The sequence below is a fragment of the Cervus elaphus genome, chromosome 24, assembly GCF_910594005.1.
Source record: "Cervus elaphus chromosome 24, mCerEla1.1, whole genome shotgun sequence".
Classification (NCBI taxonomy): Eukaryota; Metazoa; Chordata; class Mammalia; order Artiodactyla; family Cervidae; genus Cervus; species Cervus elaphus.
The window spans coordinates 48,658,155-48,676,826 of record NC_057838.1 but is presented as its reverse complement, the minus strand read 5'-3'; the positions used below and the strand labels follow the sequence as shown (position 1 = coordinate 48,676,826).

At 44.3% G+C, this 18,672-nt stretch overlaps 1 protein-coding gene across 5 annotated transcripts in view; it reads right to left on the bottom strand.

Moving 5' to 3' along the window:
- PRICKLE2 (prickle planar cell polarity protein 2) overlaps nt 1-18,672 on the bottom strand; it is a 338,377-nt gene that overhangs the window by 50,385 nt on the left and 269,320 nt on the right. For all 5 annotated transcript variants that reach the window (XM_043885876.1, XM_043885880.1, XM_043885878.1 and 2 more), the window contains 4 exons: nt 10,986-11,099; nt 7,725-7,862; nt 4,557-4,760; nt 1,086-1,272 (listed from right to left, as the gene is read on the bottom strand). In XM_043885876.1, the coding sequence (XP_043741811.1) occupies nt 1,086-1,272; nt 4,557-4,760; nt 7,725-7,862; nt 10,986-11,099 (643 nt within the window). The remainder of the gene's footprint in view (nt 1-1,085; nt 1,273-4,556; nt 4,761-7,724; nt 7,863-10,985; nt 11,100-18,672) is intronic.

Below are 18,672 nucleotides of genomic sequence, written 5' to 3'. Positions count from 1 at the left end.
TCTTTTAAGTGAGGTAAAACTGGCTCCCAGACTGATGATCTCCACACCTCCCCACTATAGGTAAGGAGTTGGCAGCCTCCAGGCAGATTTCTTGGAACTGCACAAGCCACAGGAAGATCAGGCTGCTGGTCTCAGAGACATTCATCCACTGCCAACTTCTCTTCTCTTTTTAAAGGGCAGCTCATTCTCAAGGTGCCAGAATAGGCGAGCTGAGTGAAGACGCTCCAGATGCTGCATGATCAGGAATAGTGTTGAAGGGCTGAACGAATCCGTTACTTGAAAAGGGAAAATGATTTTCACCATCTCAAATCTGCCACTTATTTGAGGCGTTTATAGCTTCGGAGCTATTTGAGGCTCTCTTGCTTTGTTTTTTGGCTGGGCTGGCTTTTGCTGATTTCTTTCAGGACATGCATGCCAGTTGCCACTTGGTTTCTTTGAGTCTTTTCCCACCAAGAGGACCGTTCTATTTCCTCCTTCTGCTGATCCCTGAGGTTTTCCGAGGAGGCCGTGGAAGACATCTGTTTATATTTTCCCCTCCTCTGAGACCTCTCCTCCTCTGCTTGGCAGTAAGACTGTCCTTCACGTAGCCCCACCTGGGGGTGGGTCTATAACTCAGGCAGACCAACAGGAACCCCGTATTCATTTCTTTCCAGGGTTGGAACAGATGACCTAATGGCGGGCTATAGCATTTCTATTTGGAGGACCTGACTTGGATACTGGAAAAGTCATGATTCCATCCTCTTTAGAGAACAGTGCTAAAGCTGGTATGTATTAGTGTGGGGGTCATTGTGATACCTTGTGAAGGCACCTTGTTTCCAAATGATGCCAACAGAAGGCAAGCTGAGACACAGAGGGGAAAAAAAAAAAACAAAAAACCAGATTCTCTTCAATCCCTTGATCCATCCTTACCTGAAACCAATCTCCTCCTTGGCTTCTCCAGTACTATGAACCAAGACATTTACATTTTCACTTAAGGGAGCATCAGTTGGACTGCCATTGCTTGCAACCAAAGGGACTCTAACTATACCAGACACAAAGGCGATCAGCCAGAGCAGGACCGAGACGAGCACGCAGCGCGGCCTCACCTATGTGCTGGGCGCAAGTGTCGCAGTACTCCGCATACAAGGACTCAAAGCAGTGGCAGCAGTAGGGCCTCCCCTCCTTCATGATGTAGCGCTGGCCGCCCAGCACCGTCTCGCACTCGAAGCAGCAGAAGTGCTTCATGTGCCAGTGTCGCCCCTCGGCTTCTGTGCACTCGTCTGCAAAGATGATCTGCAGGTGGAGAGGCCGAGAGGTCAGTGGGGAGGAAAGAGCCGTGAGAACACAGCGAAAAGGAGGAAAGCTGCGAGGGCCCCGAGCTAGGAGGGCAGGAAAACTGGCCCCGCCCACAAATGATCAGACAGAAGCAGATATGTATATATTTACTCTATACCTGTATCAGTTTCCACATGTGGATCTTCCTAAAGCACATTTAAACAGTTTCTGACCTGGCCAGTAATTAATTTAACCACAGTGTACTCAGACAAAGAATAGTCTACTGAAAAGAATATCAGGCAGGACTAACAGCTGACAGCTCATGGAGATTTTGGCCATTATCTGTTCAATTTGGGTTATATATGGTATTTTTTAAAATGAGAAATGTCATATAAACACCTGGGATCCTGGTTTCTCTTTTGAAAACAGAGTATTTGGCAACGTGTGCTATACATTCCTGCATGGCGACAATAAAAGGGGTTGTTGCTTTCAGATGAGTGATGAGTTCTCCACTTTGTCATATTTTTCACCACTTGCTGTTACCTTAAAATGAGTCACCTTTATTTACGGTAACCGCCTAGCCCTCAGAGGTACTTGTGTTTTGACCCCTGAGATAGACTTGTTTTCAATTTCAAAGCACAGATTTAAGAACTTACTACAAACTGCAGTAATCAAGGCAGAAAAATCTCAGACATTTATGGCCAAATGATGATTGACAAGGGTGACAAGGACATTCAATGGAGAAAAGAACAGTCTTTTCAATAAACCTGCCTGGTACACCTGAATAGCTGCATGCAAAAGAATAAACTGAACCCCTACCTCACACCACATATAAAAATTAACTCAAAAGGGATCAAAGACCTAAATGTAAAAGCAAAAATATTATAAAATGTCTAGAAGAAAAGTAAAGATGTAAATTTTCAAAAACTCAGTTTTCAATTAGGCAATGGTTTCTTAGCTATGATGCTAAAAGCACAGCAACAAACAAAACAATGGAAGCTGGGTTTCATTGAAATAAAAACTTTCATGCTTCAAAGGACATCATTAAGAAAGTGAAAATATAACTACAGGATGGGAGAAAATACTTACAAATCACATATCTAAGCAACTAGACTCCAAAATATATAAACAAGTTTCACAAGGACACAATAAAAAAAAAAAAAATCACCCAAATGAAAAAATATGCAAAAGATTTGACGAGATATTACTCCCCAAAAGATATGCAAATAGCCAACAAACACACGGAAAAAAAGATAAACATTATAAGCCATTAAGAAAAATCCAATCAAAACCACCATGTGATGCTATTTCATACCCACTAAGGTGACTACAGGGCTTCCCTGGTGGCTCAGAGAGTAAAGAATCTGCTGCAATGTGAGAAACTGGGTTTGATCCCTGGGTTGGGAAGATCTTCTGGAGGAGGGCATGGAAATCCACTCCAGTATTCTTGCCTGGAGAATCCCATGGACAGAGGAGCCTGGTGGGCTACAATCCATGAAGTCCCAAAGAGTCAGACACGACTGAACTACTAGGCACAGCATAGTACAAGGTGACTATAATTTAAAAGACAGACAGTAATAACTACTGAGGAGAATGTGAGAAATTGGAATTTTCATTCGTTGATAGCTGCAAATGTAAAATGGTGTAGCTGCTCTGGAAGACACTTCAGATCCCCTCAAAAAGTTAAACATAGAACTACCATATGGCCCAGCAATTCCACTCCTGGATATAAATTCAAGAGGACAGAAAATATATGCCCGCAAAAAAACCTGTATATGAATGTCCACAGTAACTTTGTTTAAAACAATCAAAAAGTGGAAACTTAAATGCCCATTAATTAATAAATGGCTAATCAAAATGTGACATATATAGTTGCCTATTATTCAGTCATAAAAAGGAAAGTACTGATACATGCTGTAACTCGGGTTAACCACAAAAACATCATGCTAAGTGAATGAAGCCATACATGGAAGGTCATATGTTGCATTAATCCACTTACACAAAATGTCCAGAATATGCAAATTCATGGAGAGACTAGATGAATGGCTGCCAGGGCTGGGGGGGAGGGGAGAAAGGGGAGTGACTGCTGATGCATCTGGGGTTTCTTTTTAGATGATAAAAATGATCTGGAATTAGGCAGTAGCAATGGCTGTCCAACTTTGTGAATATACTAAAAACCACTGAATTGCACACCTTCAAAAGGTAAATCCTATGCTGTATGAATTAGACTTCAATAAGGACAAATTTCAAAGTGCTTTAATCATCCGACTTCATTTCCCATTAGATAAAGTATTACAAGCACTCACTTCCAGATGGGGGAACTGAGGCAGGTAGGGAAAGGTGCTGCCTACAATCACAAACTTGGACCAACTACCTGCTCAGAGCGTCTCTTATGAACATCAGCAGTAGCATGAGAATCCGTATTAGTTAAGACTGATAGATTTCCTCCTAGAAGAGTGAGTCTCTGATGGGCAGTTTGTAAGGAAGAAATGCCACATACAGGTGGCCTCTGGGTGACAAAGTGGAGTGTTGTTTAGAGGGTCCCACATAGCCTTACAGGGTCAATAAAGAACCAAAAGTATATTTTGCATAGGAAGAACCCCCTGCCCAAGACCTTTCCCCACACTATTCCTGTAAAAGCAGTCAAGCTTAGAACATTTTCCTTTCTGCTCCCAACTTTTATACTAACCCAGGTTTTCTACCTTTCAGCTCCCAGACCACACCTGGGTGTACTTCCACTGGGAGGAAAGATGAGGTATGAACCCCTTCGGCCCAGCCTGCTCTCTGACCCGGGTGAGTGTATGGGGCAGAAGAATCCTAATGGAGCAGCCATCTGCCCCGGAATCCTCACCAGGACTTTGGTAGATTATGGGACAATCACATCATGCTACTCTTTTCTTCTCTTCTCACCTAAATCTGCTCCATCGAATCTCAGGACACCCAAAATTTTAAGATATTCAGAAATGACACATTATTACTCATGATGATTGCTCCCTTAGATTTGGGCTGAAATCGAAAGCTCCATAACAATACCTCCCCCTCACCTTTTTTTAAGAGTTCTGAAATGACCTAGTGCCCTAGAGCAGCCTATGAAACTATCAAATTCAGTAAAGCAGGTCAGAGTCCTGGACATTCTAGCAACCAGGGATGGGGCTAGACCCGCTCTCAAAAGAGTTAATAGGAGAGGCTGGAGTGGCCTATGGTTTTCCTCCACGCAGGAAACACACGGCAACGTGCTGGCTATGGTGAAACCCAGGGTGACATCGGGGCTGCGGGCCCCACGGAGCGGAGCCAGCTCTGACCTCGTCGCAGGCTGCGCAGCGCGGCTTCAGGCACTCTGCGTGGTGCCTGCCACAGTAGATCTTCCCATCCTGGTAAAAGTAGATCAAATCCACCAGGAGCTCGTTGCAGACAGTGCAGATAAAGCAGGGTGGGTGCCAGCTGACACCGTGGCCAGCGCGTGATGCAAACACAGCGATGTCCCCACCATTGATCTGGCCTCCACACTGTGAAGTGAACAGAAACAGGTCAGTACGAGGAACAGCAGCCCCCAGCTCTCAGCGCCATGCAGAAAAGATGCACGACCACCAGCGCCATTAGCTTGTTACTGAGCACTTACTTTCAAATGAGTTACTGTGCTACCTGCTTCACACGTGGCAGGGGGGGTTTTCTTGCCCCCCCACCCCCTCCATCCCTTCCTAGGCCTACAAGTAGGACGAAGATCATTGTCACTGAGAAAATAAAGAATCACAGACGTGGGAGAGAAAGGCAAGGTCTGTCAGCGCGGTGACACAGAAGAGCTCTGCTGACAGGAAGCAAACAGCGGAGGTCTCATTATCTCTGAGACATTGTAAACTCCCTGCCGGAGGCCTGGCCTCGTTGAACACCTGCAGCAAGATGCTATGTGGTGTTGGGGAGCAAGAAGGAAGCCTGCAGGACCTGGGGAGCTGGTGGGGCCTACACTTAGGGTGGTAGGGGAGTGGGTTCATAAAACCATGCCCACCTTTTACCATTCATGTTTCTCTAGAAGCCTCTAAGGCGGCATGCTTCTGGCCTGCTTCCTCTGACATGTTTATACACAGTCCCCAATGAAAAGGTTCTGGTCCTAAGGCCAGACTATGGCAAGGACTTCTTTTTTCTCCCTTTCCTATCTTCTCACTCATTTCCAAAGTTCCTTCCCCTGCCCAGAAAGGAGCAAGGCAAAATCCATGATAACCCATGCTTACAGTTGGGCTCAAGATAAAATGAATAGAGTCTGAAGGTCTTGGAGGGAACAATAAAGTGTGAGGCAACAGGTCTGGGGGAGGCTCTCTGCTGATCAAGGCATTGGCCTGAGAATCCAGCCCCACCTGAGAGGCTGACTCTGGGGGCGACATCTGAAGAGCAGAATGGCCACCCCTAGACCTTTCCCACACACTGCCATCAAAAGCGCGGAGATGCTTCACAGAAAATGAAGTCCAGGTCTCATGGAGTAGTCTCTGGGAGCTCATTTATGCAAGTGACCAGACATAAGAAAGACATTACATTACAGAAAGTGATACCCCAGCCTTGTGTGGTAACATTAGCAGAACTGAGGTATGTGTATTGTTAGAAGATAAACCAGGGGGCACATTGAAGCTTTCCAGTTTATTTGCTCCAACACTGATAAGAATTGGGTAGCAAGCATCAAACCAAAGGTGGCTGGGAGTACTCCAAGGACAGAAACCCGGGGGAGAGTTTTATAGAGAAGTCATGGAAGTAAAGGCAAGGAAAGTATTTCAGTGACTACAGAGAGTAAGTGGTCCCCTTATTTGGAAAGCCTGGCTGGCTGCTTATAATTGGTTATTCTTCAGTGTCATTTTCTCAGATTCTGGTACCCTGACTGGTTCAGGTTTTGGTCTGCTGATACAGGCTACCAAGGCAATAGAGCCATCCCAGTCTAATGGCCTCCTTGTTTAATTACCGTAACAATACAGAATCCCATTTCACCCTCACCATGATTCTATGACCTAGGTATTCGATACCCCCATTTTGGAGATGACAAACCTGTTAGGAAAAGTAATAGGGTCAAGGTCACCTGGCAGAATCATGTGTCAAACTTACATCTTTCTGTCTCAATGCTGTCATCACTATTCTATATCACTTTCGACATCTGCCTACGAAATGCCCAACTTCCCTTTTGCCTCAGGGGAGCCCTCCTGGGCTGGTCAAGGAGAACCACCCAAGAGTGGCAGAGGCTCTGAATGGAGCACAAGGAACCTCACATCCTAACCTCTGACCACCTGCATCTCAGGGGTGGGTGCCAAGGATGAAGACCCCATTGTCAACTCTGGTGCTTTTGCTCCCCTGTTAAGTAACATCTCCATTTCATCCACTGAGCCTTCCAAACTTCTCTCTCTGAAATCCATCCCAAAAAGGGCCCCCAAATAAATGGCATCCCCTCTGCTCAGGTAGTATGTTGCCTTTTCTTCACCAGTTCAGGTCATGTATCCTCTTTCAATCTACGCCTGAATGGGTCCCTAAAGTGCTTAAGGAGCTAGAGGGGGCCACTCTTTGAGCAGCAGGGCTAAGAAAAGTGCTCAATATATGACCATTAACCCCAGAAGGCTTTTGGAGGTCAAGAGGTCAGGGAGGGTGAACCCAGGCAGGCCTGATTCCCACCCTCTTTTCTTAAAAATCCTTCTCCACCAAGCCCGGAGCACTCTACAGGAGACTAGAAGAAAAAACAAATCCAAACTCTCAACTGTGAGGTCCTAGAAAAGAATGTGGGAGGCCCTAGAAAGAATGCAGAGGTCCATGCACTTTGCTAAAGAATCTTCAGACCCAAGGAGATGACCATCTATCACCTCTTTAAAGGGCACTGGTCCTGGGATGATCCTGGGAAAGAGGGTGGCCACGGTCCAGGAAAACTCCACTTTCTAAAGCACTCCTTTTAAAAATATAATTCCATCATGTCCTTTCTCTGCTCAAATCCCTCCAGTGGCCCTCTCTCTCCTTCAAGTGGCTGACACAGCCCTCCATGAAACTGGACTGGACCAGTGCAGTCTCTTCCTTTGCCCCTCCTGCCCTGCCACACGGGCCAACCTGCCACTCCTGGACCATAAGAGAAACGCTCCTGCCACAGCGTCTGTGAACGTGCTGTTCCCTCACAGCCCCGTTTCCCTGTCATCACATGACTCACTCCCTCAGTTCCCGACTGTCTCTGTGGAGCCTTCCCAGCCACTTCACTGAAAGCTGCAGCCACCTCACACTCCCAGCATTAACTCTTTTCCCCACTGCATTTTCTTCTCTTATTTATTGACATTATTGTCTGACTTCTCTCCTAGGACAGAACTCCTTCCAAGGGCAAGACCAAGCTTTCCAACCATTTGCTCACAGCTGTATCTCCCAGGCCTACCAAGTAGGCTCTCAAGAAAATAACTGCTGAATGAATGAATCAGGGAAGGGATGCCTGAGTGGCCCCCCGGGCACACCCCAGACCATGCGCTTACCTGTTCACAGATGGCTCCCGTCATGGTGACCGGGAAGGGCCTCACATTGCCGCGGCCCAGGTTTTCACGTTTCCTCTGGTTGCTGAAGAGCTTCAGCTCCCTTTTCTCTTCCTCATCCAGGGAGTTGCAGTAGCGAACCTGGACAGACACACAGGAAGGGTGGGGGTGGGGGTGGTGGTCATCTTTTGCCCCTGAGGATTCCTGAAGCCTTGGCCTCAGACTTTTTTCTTATTAAACACACGTGCACTAGGTTTCACTGTCCTGGCGGGCACTTGAATACCATCAGGCTTGGGGCTATTTAGGTGAGTATCGACCCGAGATTGTTGACCATCAAAAGAGCTTCCTAGAGGCTCAAAACTCAGGAACACAAGTCTCAGACAGGCTAATGCTCACTGTCCCTCTCTGCTCACCACACTGAGAGCCACGTCACTGGGAGAGCTTTGCTGCTAGTCAACATCTGGGACTTTCTTCTTCTACAAAGTGATGTGGATCTTCAAATTGATCACCATACTCTCACTCTCAGATGGTAAAGCATCTACCTGCAATGTAGGAGACCTGGGTTTGATCCCTGGGTTGGGAAGATCCCCTGGAGAAGGAAATGGCAACCCACTCCAGTACCCCTGCCTGGAAAATCCCATGGACGGAGGAGCCTCGTAGGCTACAGTCCACAGCGTCGCAAAGAGTCTGACAGGACTGAGCAACTTCACTTTCACTTTCACTCTCACCTCCATGGGCCCAAGGAAATGATCCCTGACACCAAAGGATGGCCCCAGGCCAACGAGCCAGAATTGCGGTCAACACGCTCATGGCGTCTGTTTCCCGAAATGAGATGAGAACCAAGGTGTGAGCCTGAGAATTTGGTTCAGAGCTCTCTATTCTCTCAGGAAGTACTTGCGTGTTTCTCTGTGTGTAGGAGGGAGAGGGCTGCTCATTGGGCTTTCGTTAACAACTTGCATAAGAGATTTTCCTTCTCGTTCAACACAGAAACTCACAAAAACTAAGGTAGGGACATTAAAGATATTCAAATCTGCTATTTCCCATTCTCTTTTATTTATGCACACCTTGGGAATTTTGCTGTAATCTTGAACTACTATTTACTTAATAATGTTTTAAAAAGTAACTCATTTTTTTTTTTACTTGAATACATTTACTTGGAAAGAAAGTATATTATGACTATAAATAGAAAAGCAATATTGTGAAAAAATAGGGCAGTCATAAAACTAAATACAAGAGTGAAAACAAAACCATACTGTTGGCTTCTAGCTGGTTACTTTTGCTTGTAGGAGATTCTAAAACGGAGGTTCTCAATGCTGTTACTTAAAGATGGAGATTAGTAGGAGTTGGAGAGGTGTGAGACACCTGCCCACCCAAACTAAAAGTTCCCCCATGACTACTCAGCCACAAGGAATGAAATACAGTTAAAAAAGGGAGAGAGTCTCATTATGTGGTTCAGTATTATTTACTGCCATGTCCTTGTCCCACCCAAAGTCATCGATCTAGACATTTTGGGACACATGGATCTAACCACACCCTCTGTCTTACTTCAGAATAATCTGGACATCAAGAAAGTTAACTGAATTGCCTGGATGCTTTGTCCTATAGATGGTCAAAGGGCAACCTTTGAACTAGGACTAGTTTGAAAACCACTGCAGTTGTATACATCAAAACTGTCTAACCTGTATGAAAAAGGGCACGATCAAATATTTACTTTAGAATCACCCTTTGTCCTTTAAAAGGCCATGTCGAATGGACAAATCTGTCCATTGGGTCACATGTAAGCAATTTTCACCAGTAGGAAGAAAAACTTTGAAGGGTCTATTTTCATGAAATCACAATCAACCAGAAACAGAAATAACAATGAAAAAACAGAGAGGAGTAGGTAAGAGGAGACCACTTTCCTCTATCAAGTAAAAAAAAAAAAGAAAATTTGAAAAAAAGAGTCTTCATGTAGAGAATGTACTGCCATGATCTGAATAACCCAAAGAATATGATGACACCACTGACAGTTTATGGACATGCTTTGAAACATAGGCACACCCCTCCTGCTTGTAAAAACCGGCATTTTCACTTTCAAATTAGTTACCTGGGCATCAGGTTACAATGCTTGCTTTCCTCTTTAAAGGAGAAAGCATTATTTAAATCTGTTTTATGAAGTCTGAAATAAAGAACAGGAAGGGGAATTATGACTCCCTTTCTAGGGAGTTGCTTCAGTTTTTAAGCTTTTGCTCTGCTTATTTAATTTTTTTTATTTTATTTTTTATTTTTATTTTTACTTTTTTAATTAATTTTTGAGGCTCCTGGTTTATTCCTTTTATTCAAATGTGGGAAGATAAAGACTAAAAAACCACACACTTATTTCCTCAGGGACTGAGCTCGTGGGTGGGGGCAGCTGGTAAAAAGCTGGGTCCAGCTCTCTAGAGGAGTTTTAAATTTCTCCTTTTACCTTGAAATTATGGCTTTCTTTAAAACACAATTAGAGTTACGTAGACAACTGGATTCTATAGGATCACTACTTTTAAAAACCAGATACATGAACATTAATTTCTAGTTTGCAAAGCTAAACCTCCCAAGCATGATAACCTTTTAAAAACACAAATTTCCTTTTAGGATCAATTTGACTTCAAAGATGATAAATGTCTGCTTAGAGTGCCCTTGTCTGGGTTTAGGAAAAAAAAAAAAAAAAACAATCTGCAAGTCGTATTTTCAGGAGTAAAAAGGATAACCTTGGCAAGCTGGATTGGAAATAACAAAAACACAGATGTTCACAGCTGCAAATCTGGACATGTAACTTCTACAGCAGTGTAACGTGGAAAACCTACACACTCATTCACTAAGAAAAGATGCTGAAAACTCTAAGAGAGTCACAAAGTTTGTGCTGGGCTTAAACTGCCCAGGGCATCTCTTTCATCTAACATGCTCAGGCAACTGGCATCGCACACTCTTCAACTAAGAAAACCTGGACTTGAACTTGTAAAGTTTAGTGCTCTCTGCCCCCAGTAGTTAGTATAGTGCCAGGCACAGAGGCAAATCAACCCCATAAGATTCTGCTTTTCAGTAACCCTTTCCAGAAGGCGTCTGACAGTTTCTTTTACCTCTAACTAAGGAAACCAAAACCTAAAATAAATTGCCCAAGTTTTTCCTTGGGGATCTCACTGACTGCAGCATTCTGATGACGAAAAAGTTAACAACTCGCTGAAAGTTCTAAGGCTTCTTTTTTTTTTTTAGTTCTAAGGCTTCTGAAAGCCCCTCTAGCCCCCTTACCTCATTGTCATGTGGTGGCAGCTGGTGTAATAGTTGCTTGATTCGAAGTTTCTCTCCAGGACTGTTGACATAGGGGACTTTCTCTTCTGGGAGACAGCTGTAGTACTGGTGAACCTGAAGGATGGGAAAGCACATGGGTAACTCACCCATTCTTCAAACCACCTGCCCCTTCCCACATCCTGGGGAGATGGTTCCCACAGCAAGACGCAATCTGCTTCCCACTGTCTCCACCCTTCGTGAAACTCCACAGCCTAGGAGTTTCTTGCTACAAGCAGACACATTTATCCTTGAAGAAAGAGCCCCGCGAATCTCCCATGTCTTGGGGCTTTTCCTCTCTCTGTAAGGAAGAAACAAAGCCAGCTAACTTTCCTAGAAAAAGAGATTTCGGCAAACATGCTGATGACCCCAGGGGCCAGGGCTTTCTCAGCAGGCTCCCCTGAGAGCTGACTTTACCATTTTCTCTCTGTGTCTCCGACATGTAACCTGCCCTCCCAGCCAAAAGGATGTGTCAGTGCCTGTCTTGGCGCTGGAGTCTTTGGCACTTGGAGGACTCTTGGGTCCCTCAGCCTCCACCTACACTAAAAGCCCTCTAGGTTTTGAGCTTTTCCTGAGGACAGGCCAGAAAATCAGGTCTGTTAAAAAGTCACTGAATTCAGGATACAGAATGTGTAATTAAAGATCATCATCAATGTGTTTTTTTTTTTGGGGGGGGGGCTACATCTTAGAATGCTCCCGTTTACAGCTGTTAGGACATATTCTTTCAGTCTCTGAGACTCATTCAACCCTAACGACGACTTGGGAAAGCACTAAACATCTAATTTTGCCTGAGAAAAGAAAACAGACATTCTACCATCCAGTTGCATGCAAGCTAGGGGAAAAAACTGGCCAAAACAGAAGGTATGCTTTATATAGGAGAGATTAAAAAAAAGTTCCCACAAGCTCAGATGATATCATGGAAAATACTTTTCAACTATCTCTAAGCATTATGACCAGCTCTTGTGAAACAAGGCATTCATTCAACAAAACGGAGAAGACAGAAGACATAGGGCCCTAAATTCACTGTATTCATTATGCTCCTCAACCATGGTCACAGTCCCTGGAGTTTAGGGAGCCTTGGATATGACTACATGTTTTGGGAATGCTGGGGTGAAGAGTTGTGAAAGCTCTGTCTACTTTGATCTCCAGAAATGAAATCATAAGTGTTAGAAGAGAGAGGAAGAAGGCTTTATGATGACAAAGCCTTAAACAAAATGTGAAAGCCATCCTTATTTTTGTAACAAATGATCGTAACCACTCACCATCATGTGCACATCATCCTCTTAATCAAATCCCAAAGGCAAACATAAACAGACTTCTTGTCCTAGACTAGCTGACTTTTGAAACCCAGGGCCTTGCAACCCCTCCCTGTAGACACTGGTAGGGAGCCAGGGCCTGGAATTCAGGTTTTGAAGGCAGCCCACAGGTTACCAGCACTCTCCTCCGAGAAGACACAAGAGCTCAGATCATGAGTTAGTTTGGGATTAGAAGCTGGCGATGAGCCCATCACAGACTGGCACAGCATTGCGTGCGCAGGAGAACTGCGGTCCACATGCTCACCTGTAAGGGCCACAGATAAAGAAGCAGCTGCAGTATACTGGGGGATGGGTTTTGCCTCCCAGGTCAAAAAATGACGGGTGGAAAGGCCTTGTGGCATCATCGCTTTGACATTCTCACAACTCCCATGATAGTTACCGAACATTAGGGGTAAATGCTAATATAAAATGAATCACTGTATGGATAAGCAATAAAGTCCTACTGGATAGCACAGGGAAATATATCCTGTGATAAACTGTCACCAAAAAGAATATGGAAAAAATTCGTTTTCCTGAAAAAACACCATCCAGTGTGGAAATTTTTCTTTTTTAGGGTTAGGGTTAGACCTAAGGCAGACCAGTTTTACACAATACCATATATCAACTATGCTTCAATACAAATTTTTTTAAAAATGCATCATACTGTGGATGCATGATCATGAAGAGTCTAATGTGAGCTCCACTGACCTTCCTGGCAATCATCCCTTACCACTCACTCAGCCCTGTCTCCACTGCCCAGAGCTGTCATCTTCTGAACTGGTGCCTTGAACAAGCCCTGTCTGCTACTGTCCAAGGCTGACCCAGGCTGGAGTCTTCCCTGTATCTTCTGCAGCCATGGCCAAGTAGATCTGAACCCTGCAGTCCTGGCTCTGTCCTTACCCATCCCCGTGTTTCTGGGGTTAAAAACTCTCAGAATCCTTATCACATGATTGTGGCAATTAAATGGGAGTGGAGGCAAAGCATTTAGCTGGCAATAACAATAAATAATAAGAATACACAGCAGTAAGTATATCGTGCAGCCTGGTAAGCTTCAAATGGAACAATCCAGATTTTCGTGGCCTCCCTTCCATTTTAAGAGGTAGGCAACACCCACCGCTGGCTTGTAGAGTGAGACCAAATCTGTGAAGCTCCCACTTGCAATGGGTCTAAGAAAGAAGGTTGTGAGGAATAAAGTGCTATTTAAGCTAGTTTGGTTTCAGGGGGTAGAAAGGTAACTTATATAAAAAGATGTGTTTTCTCAAAAACCCCATGAGGAAATGGAAACTTCCAAAGGAAAGTGACTAGTAAGGGATTTTCCATCTCTCTAAGGCTGGTGTCCTTGGCTCCATTCTTTCCTCTCAGCAGATCCCCACACGACTGGGAGTTGACACAACCTCACTTCAGGAATCCACCCTAGACTGACGAGCCTTGCTCAATTCCAGTTCCTTATGGGAGACTCTTGGGTGAGGACCACACCTGCAGCCTGGATTGGAGAAGTTTCAGGCTGTTTTAAGTGCTGTGTGCATGCTAAGCTGCCTCAGTTGTGTCCGACTCTTTGTGACTCCATGGACTGTAGCCCACCAGGCTCCGCTGTCCATGGAATTCTCCAGGCAGGAATACTGGAGTGGGTTACCATTTCTCTCCCAGGGGATCTTCCTGACCCAGTGACTGAGCCTGTGTCTCTTATGTTTTCTGCATTTGCTGGCGGGTTCTTTACCTACTGGAGCGCCGCCTACTGGAGGATAAAGAGTCCCAATGCATGACTGGGCCAAGGGGGAGGAAGTGATGGAGAGCTCTAGAGATACTTAGGTGGTAAATAAATACCTTAGTACGCCAAGGTCCACCCTAAAGACTGAATTCTTAGGTCTGCAGAGGCAGTGACTCTACTCTTTTGAAACATCCTTCCTGGCTGGACATCTTGTGTTGCCTTTTATAATTTAAGTCTACTGATCCCCACCACTGAAAATGTATCTTTTCTACTAGTATTCCAGTAATTCCTTGAATACACAGTGTTTTAAAAAAATTTCTCTCAAGGCTAGCAATAATTTGGTGGATGACTTCAAACAATAGTTGGGGGAAGACTTAAAAGCTTCGACTCTTTGCTACCCCCTCTACCCCAAGGACTGTAGCCCACCAGGGTCCTCTGTCCATGGGATTCTCCGGACAGAAATAAAAGAGCTTATCTAGTAAGATGCTCCATTATTAAACCAAGGCAGCTAATATTAACTAACAACCTACCAAATCACTCCCATATTACATGGGAGGTAATCTGGCTTGCTCTGAGGGAGGAGAGTGAGTCGGTGCTTCACCACTTTCAAGGCTCTTCAAAGCCTGTTCAAGTCCAGCAGGAAAAATAATCACTTTGTGCTGCCTTCTGTGTCTCTTCCTGGTGTTTAGGAGCTGGACTCTGCAAGCTCTTCACTGAGTAAAGGGAATTAGCAGACAGATGGGAAGGAGGGAGGGATGGCTTCCTTTCCCCATCTGTCTCTGGCTGAACATGGAAATGCGGCATACATGGAAATGCTCTGGCATCTTCCATAATAAAACTACTGTATAGCTCAAAACAAACACCAATCATACCAATGGGAAGGGGAAAATATTTAATATACTTTCTGGCACTACAAAAATTAAATTTGGCACCACCCCTGAAAACCCTGCAGATTGCTCATTTTAGCCCAAACATGTTTCTCTTGTTAATTTTTACAAGTAAATAATCAAATCCAATAGAATTCTGTCAACGATGATCACTACCAAACCACTATCTGACAGGTTGATGATGTGATTTTTCCTCCTGTTACACTCAGTGTATTTCTCCAAAAGCAGCTCTGTGGCATGTGCTTGGGACTTCGCTCCGGTTACAGATTCCCAGGTAGAGGTGCCCTATGACTGTGACCTGGGTGTAGCCATACGAGGTCCATTTCCTCCAAACAAAAGCATGCTGAGCACAATACACTGGCTCAGGAAAACGAAATAGCCAAAGGCCTTTATTTAAACATGTTACTCTCAACAGTGAGGTTTGGCAATAACTTCAGTCTGTGTCAAGACGGATTGTCAGAGCTTTAGTCAGTGTGCAAAGAAAGTTGACGAAGCAAGACCTCGCCCAATTGGGAAGACTGGGTTTTTCAGAAGGAACTGCACATTTGATAGCATTTCTGCTGGAGCAGAGATGGAAGCCAAAAAGTCAGTGACTACTCGTTGGAGAGAAAAGTGCTTTACACAGGAACAGTGGTTCTCAAACTGTAGCTTCCACCACAACCACATGGAAGGCTTGTTAAAATACACATCTCTAATCCAGAGGACCTGGGGGTTGGGGGCAATCATCTGCATTTCTAACCACCTTTCTGGGGATGCCCCTACTATTGGTTCAGGGAGCCTATTTTAAGAATTTCAGAGTTACTCATGTGTTTTCCTTCAACAGCCAACCCATGAGATTACCAGATATCCCAGGAGACCCAGAGGAGGCAAGTGAAGTTATATGCTCTCACTCAATTTTGTAGGTGTCGCCCTCTCTATATATATGTACTTAAAAAGGAGTTCACCAGCTCTGGCAAGAATGAGAAATCCTAAAGGCAAAGTGCTCAAAGTTTGAGGTGGTACATTTTCCATATCAAAAGCATCCCTCTTTCTTAGAGAGAGATCCCAACAAGAAGTCAGAATTTGGGGGTTGGTTTGAAAATCAATTGTCCCTCACTGTCTCAATGAAGGAAGGGATCAAACAATGTATTTTTTAATTGAGTGGTTCTTATGCCCCAGTGTTTTTATATGTGAACCTTCTCCACATCCATTTTCTATTCTTCCTTAATTAGAATACCATTATTTTACTTACAGCATCAATATACTCAGCTCAGAAAAACATTTCTGTACTTCTGGAGGAACAACATGTGGCCATGTGAATAAATTCTGGCCAATGACATGTAAAGATGTGACTTCTGGGAGAGCTCTTTTAAAAGGAAGTAAAGTAGTTGACAAAGGCCCCTTTTGCCCACTTCCCCTTCTTCCAGCTTTCTGGCTGGAATGTACAAATGATGGCTGGGGGTTCAGCAGCCATTTTGCACCATGAAGCAACTTCAAGAGTGAAAGTTTCTGAATACACCACAGAGCCCTCATACACCATCACTGGGTTGCCTATTACTGAACTTCTCCAACCAATGAGAGAAATAAACTAGATCTTTATTTAAATTTCAGTTACTTGGAAGTGAGTGTAATTCCCAAATGATGCAGCAACAATTCTCAAGTGTTTGCATACACATACTACAGAATTATTTGAGGTCCTTATTGAACATTATTCCCATTTTTATCCCTCTGGATCTCACAAAGAGCCCAGAATTCTGCATTCTTTTTTTTTAAGTTAATTTATTTTTTATTGAAGGATAATTGCTTTACAGAATTTTGCTGTTTTCTGTAAAACCTCAACATAAATCAGCCATAAATATACATATATCCCCTCCATTTTGAAACTTAATAAAAATATCATACCCAATATGGAGAAACATTGCTTTAAGGGGAAAGCAAATGTGACTTTACAAGGTAAAGGTAAAAACTCACATAGTGTAATCACCAACATGTGTTGACACATTTGGAAGGTTTTATAAAAGTGCGTCTTAACCCAGAGACTGACCAGAAGGTTGGGCCTTTATTTCACATTCTCTCTCTCTCGCAGTTTGAGAAGCTTGGAACCCTGGTTAATCTACCTCAATCCAGGAAGGCAATATCAACCATATGCCTGAGGTCTCAGAGGCAGGTGCTACAGAGAAGGGAGAGATGCAGTGTGAACACGGTGGTTTTTATGAAAAGTGCACACGAGTCCCCAAATGGGGACCTGGAGGATAATCAGATAGTATTACAGCTATGAGCATGGGGTGATGGGCTGCTTCTGAGGGCCCGTTTGTTCATTTGGCACCTCCCTTGCCAGAATTTCATTACCCAAGCAATAGGAGAGAAGTGTTGTTAAGTGGCGTCGAAGAGGTAAAATCGTACCAAGTTCGGCTCCTTGCCTTTTCTCCTGGAGATGCACATTACAATTTTAATTGGTTTACTCAGGAAGCAATTCAGGAAATAACAGTCTAAAACCTAATGCCTAAACAATGTATGCATCAGGCTTAAGCTCCCATAGGAGTAGGATCAAAAAAATCAAGGGAAAAAAAGCTCATTTGGGGTGTTTTCAAGGAAAAAGATTTCAAAGACCCCCGCTTTTGTTTTTTTCACACCTGATGCCTGATTCAATAGCAAACCGTATCATATTTACATTCAAAACATACCTCAAATCCAGTCACTGTCCCCCACCCCTTCACAACCAGTCCTACACCTCGACTAAATGCTCACAAGAACCACTGCCACAGCTGCTTAAGCACCCTGGCTTTCACCTTTGTGCCCCTGCAGGTGATTATTTGGTAAGAACAACCTCATCTGAATATACACCAGGTCCCATTGCTGCTCTTCTCAAAACCCTTCGTGACTTCCTATCCCGCTCTGGTTCAAAGCTACAGTCCTTACTACAGGCTCACGATCTTGCCTCCTGAAGGGGTGGCTGATCCCATCCCTTAATACATTCTTCCTGTTCAGTCCTGCCCACAACGCCACCCTTCTCACCTCACAGCCCCTGCACTAGCCATTCTCTGCTGGCAACATTCTTCCTCCAGATATTTACAAGATGCTTGTCCTCACTTCTTCCTGTCTTTGCTCAAAAGTCACCTTGTAAGAGAGGTCTTCCCTGACCCAATGAACCAGGGCCCCTACCTCTTACTCTTTAGACCAGTGCTTCTCAACTGGGCCTTACACTGACCCCCAAGGGATATCTGGCAATATCTGAATGTTGTCACAACTGGTGTGTGAGTGTGCATGTGTATATTTGTGTGTGTGTATGCTATTTACATATAGCTAGTCAAGGCCAGGGAAGCCATTAAACCTCCTACAGTCCATAGTGTGGTTTCCGAAGTAAAGAATGATCTGGATCAAAATGTCACTAGTGTTGAAAATAAGAAACCTTTACCCTGCTTCCCCCCAGAGAAATTTACCAGTTGCTGATACATAATCTACCTGTTCACTGTCTCTCTCTTCCCTCTAGAATGTGAATGCCTGGGGTTTTGTTCACTATCAGAAGAAGGTATTGCACACAGCAGGTGCTCAACAAATGTCTGGAGAATCAACGCATGCTGTGTTCAGATCTCATCTCTTTGCCTTTCTGGTTTATCAGTGGATGTGGACAGGGGCATGCAGCAACAGAATACACAGGTGAGGCTTCAGGATGAATCAGAGCCCTTACTTTTTCACCAAACGTAACTGATGGCAAGACGCTAAGAGAAGGTTAACTAAAATGACTTGTTGATGTACTACTTCTTTAAGAGGAGGGGGAAAAA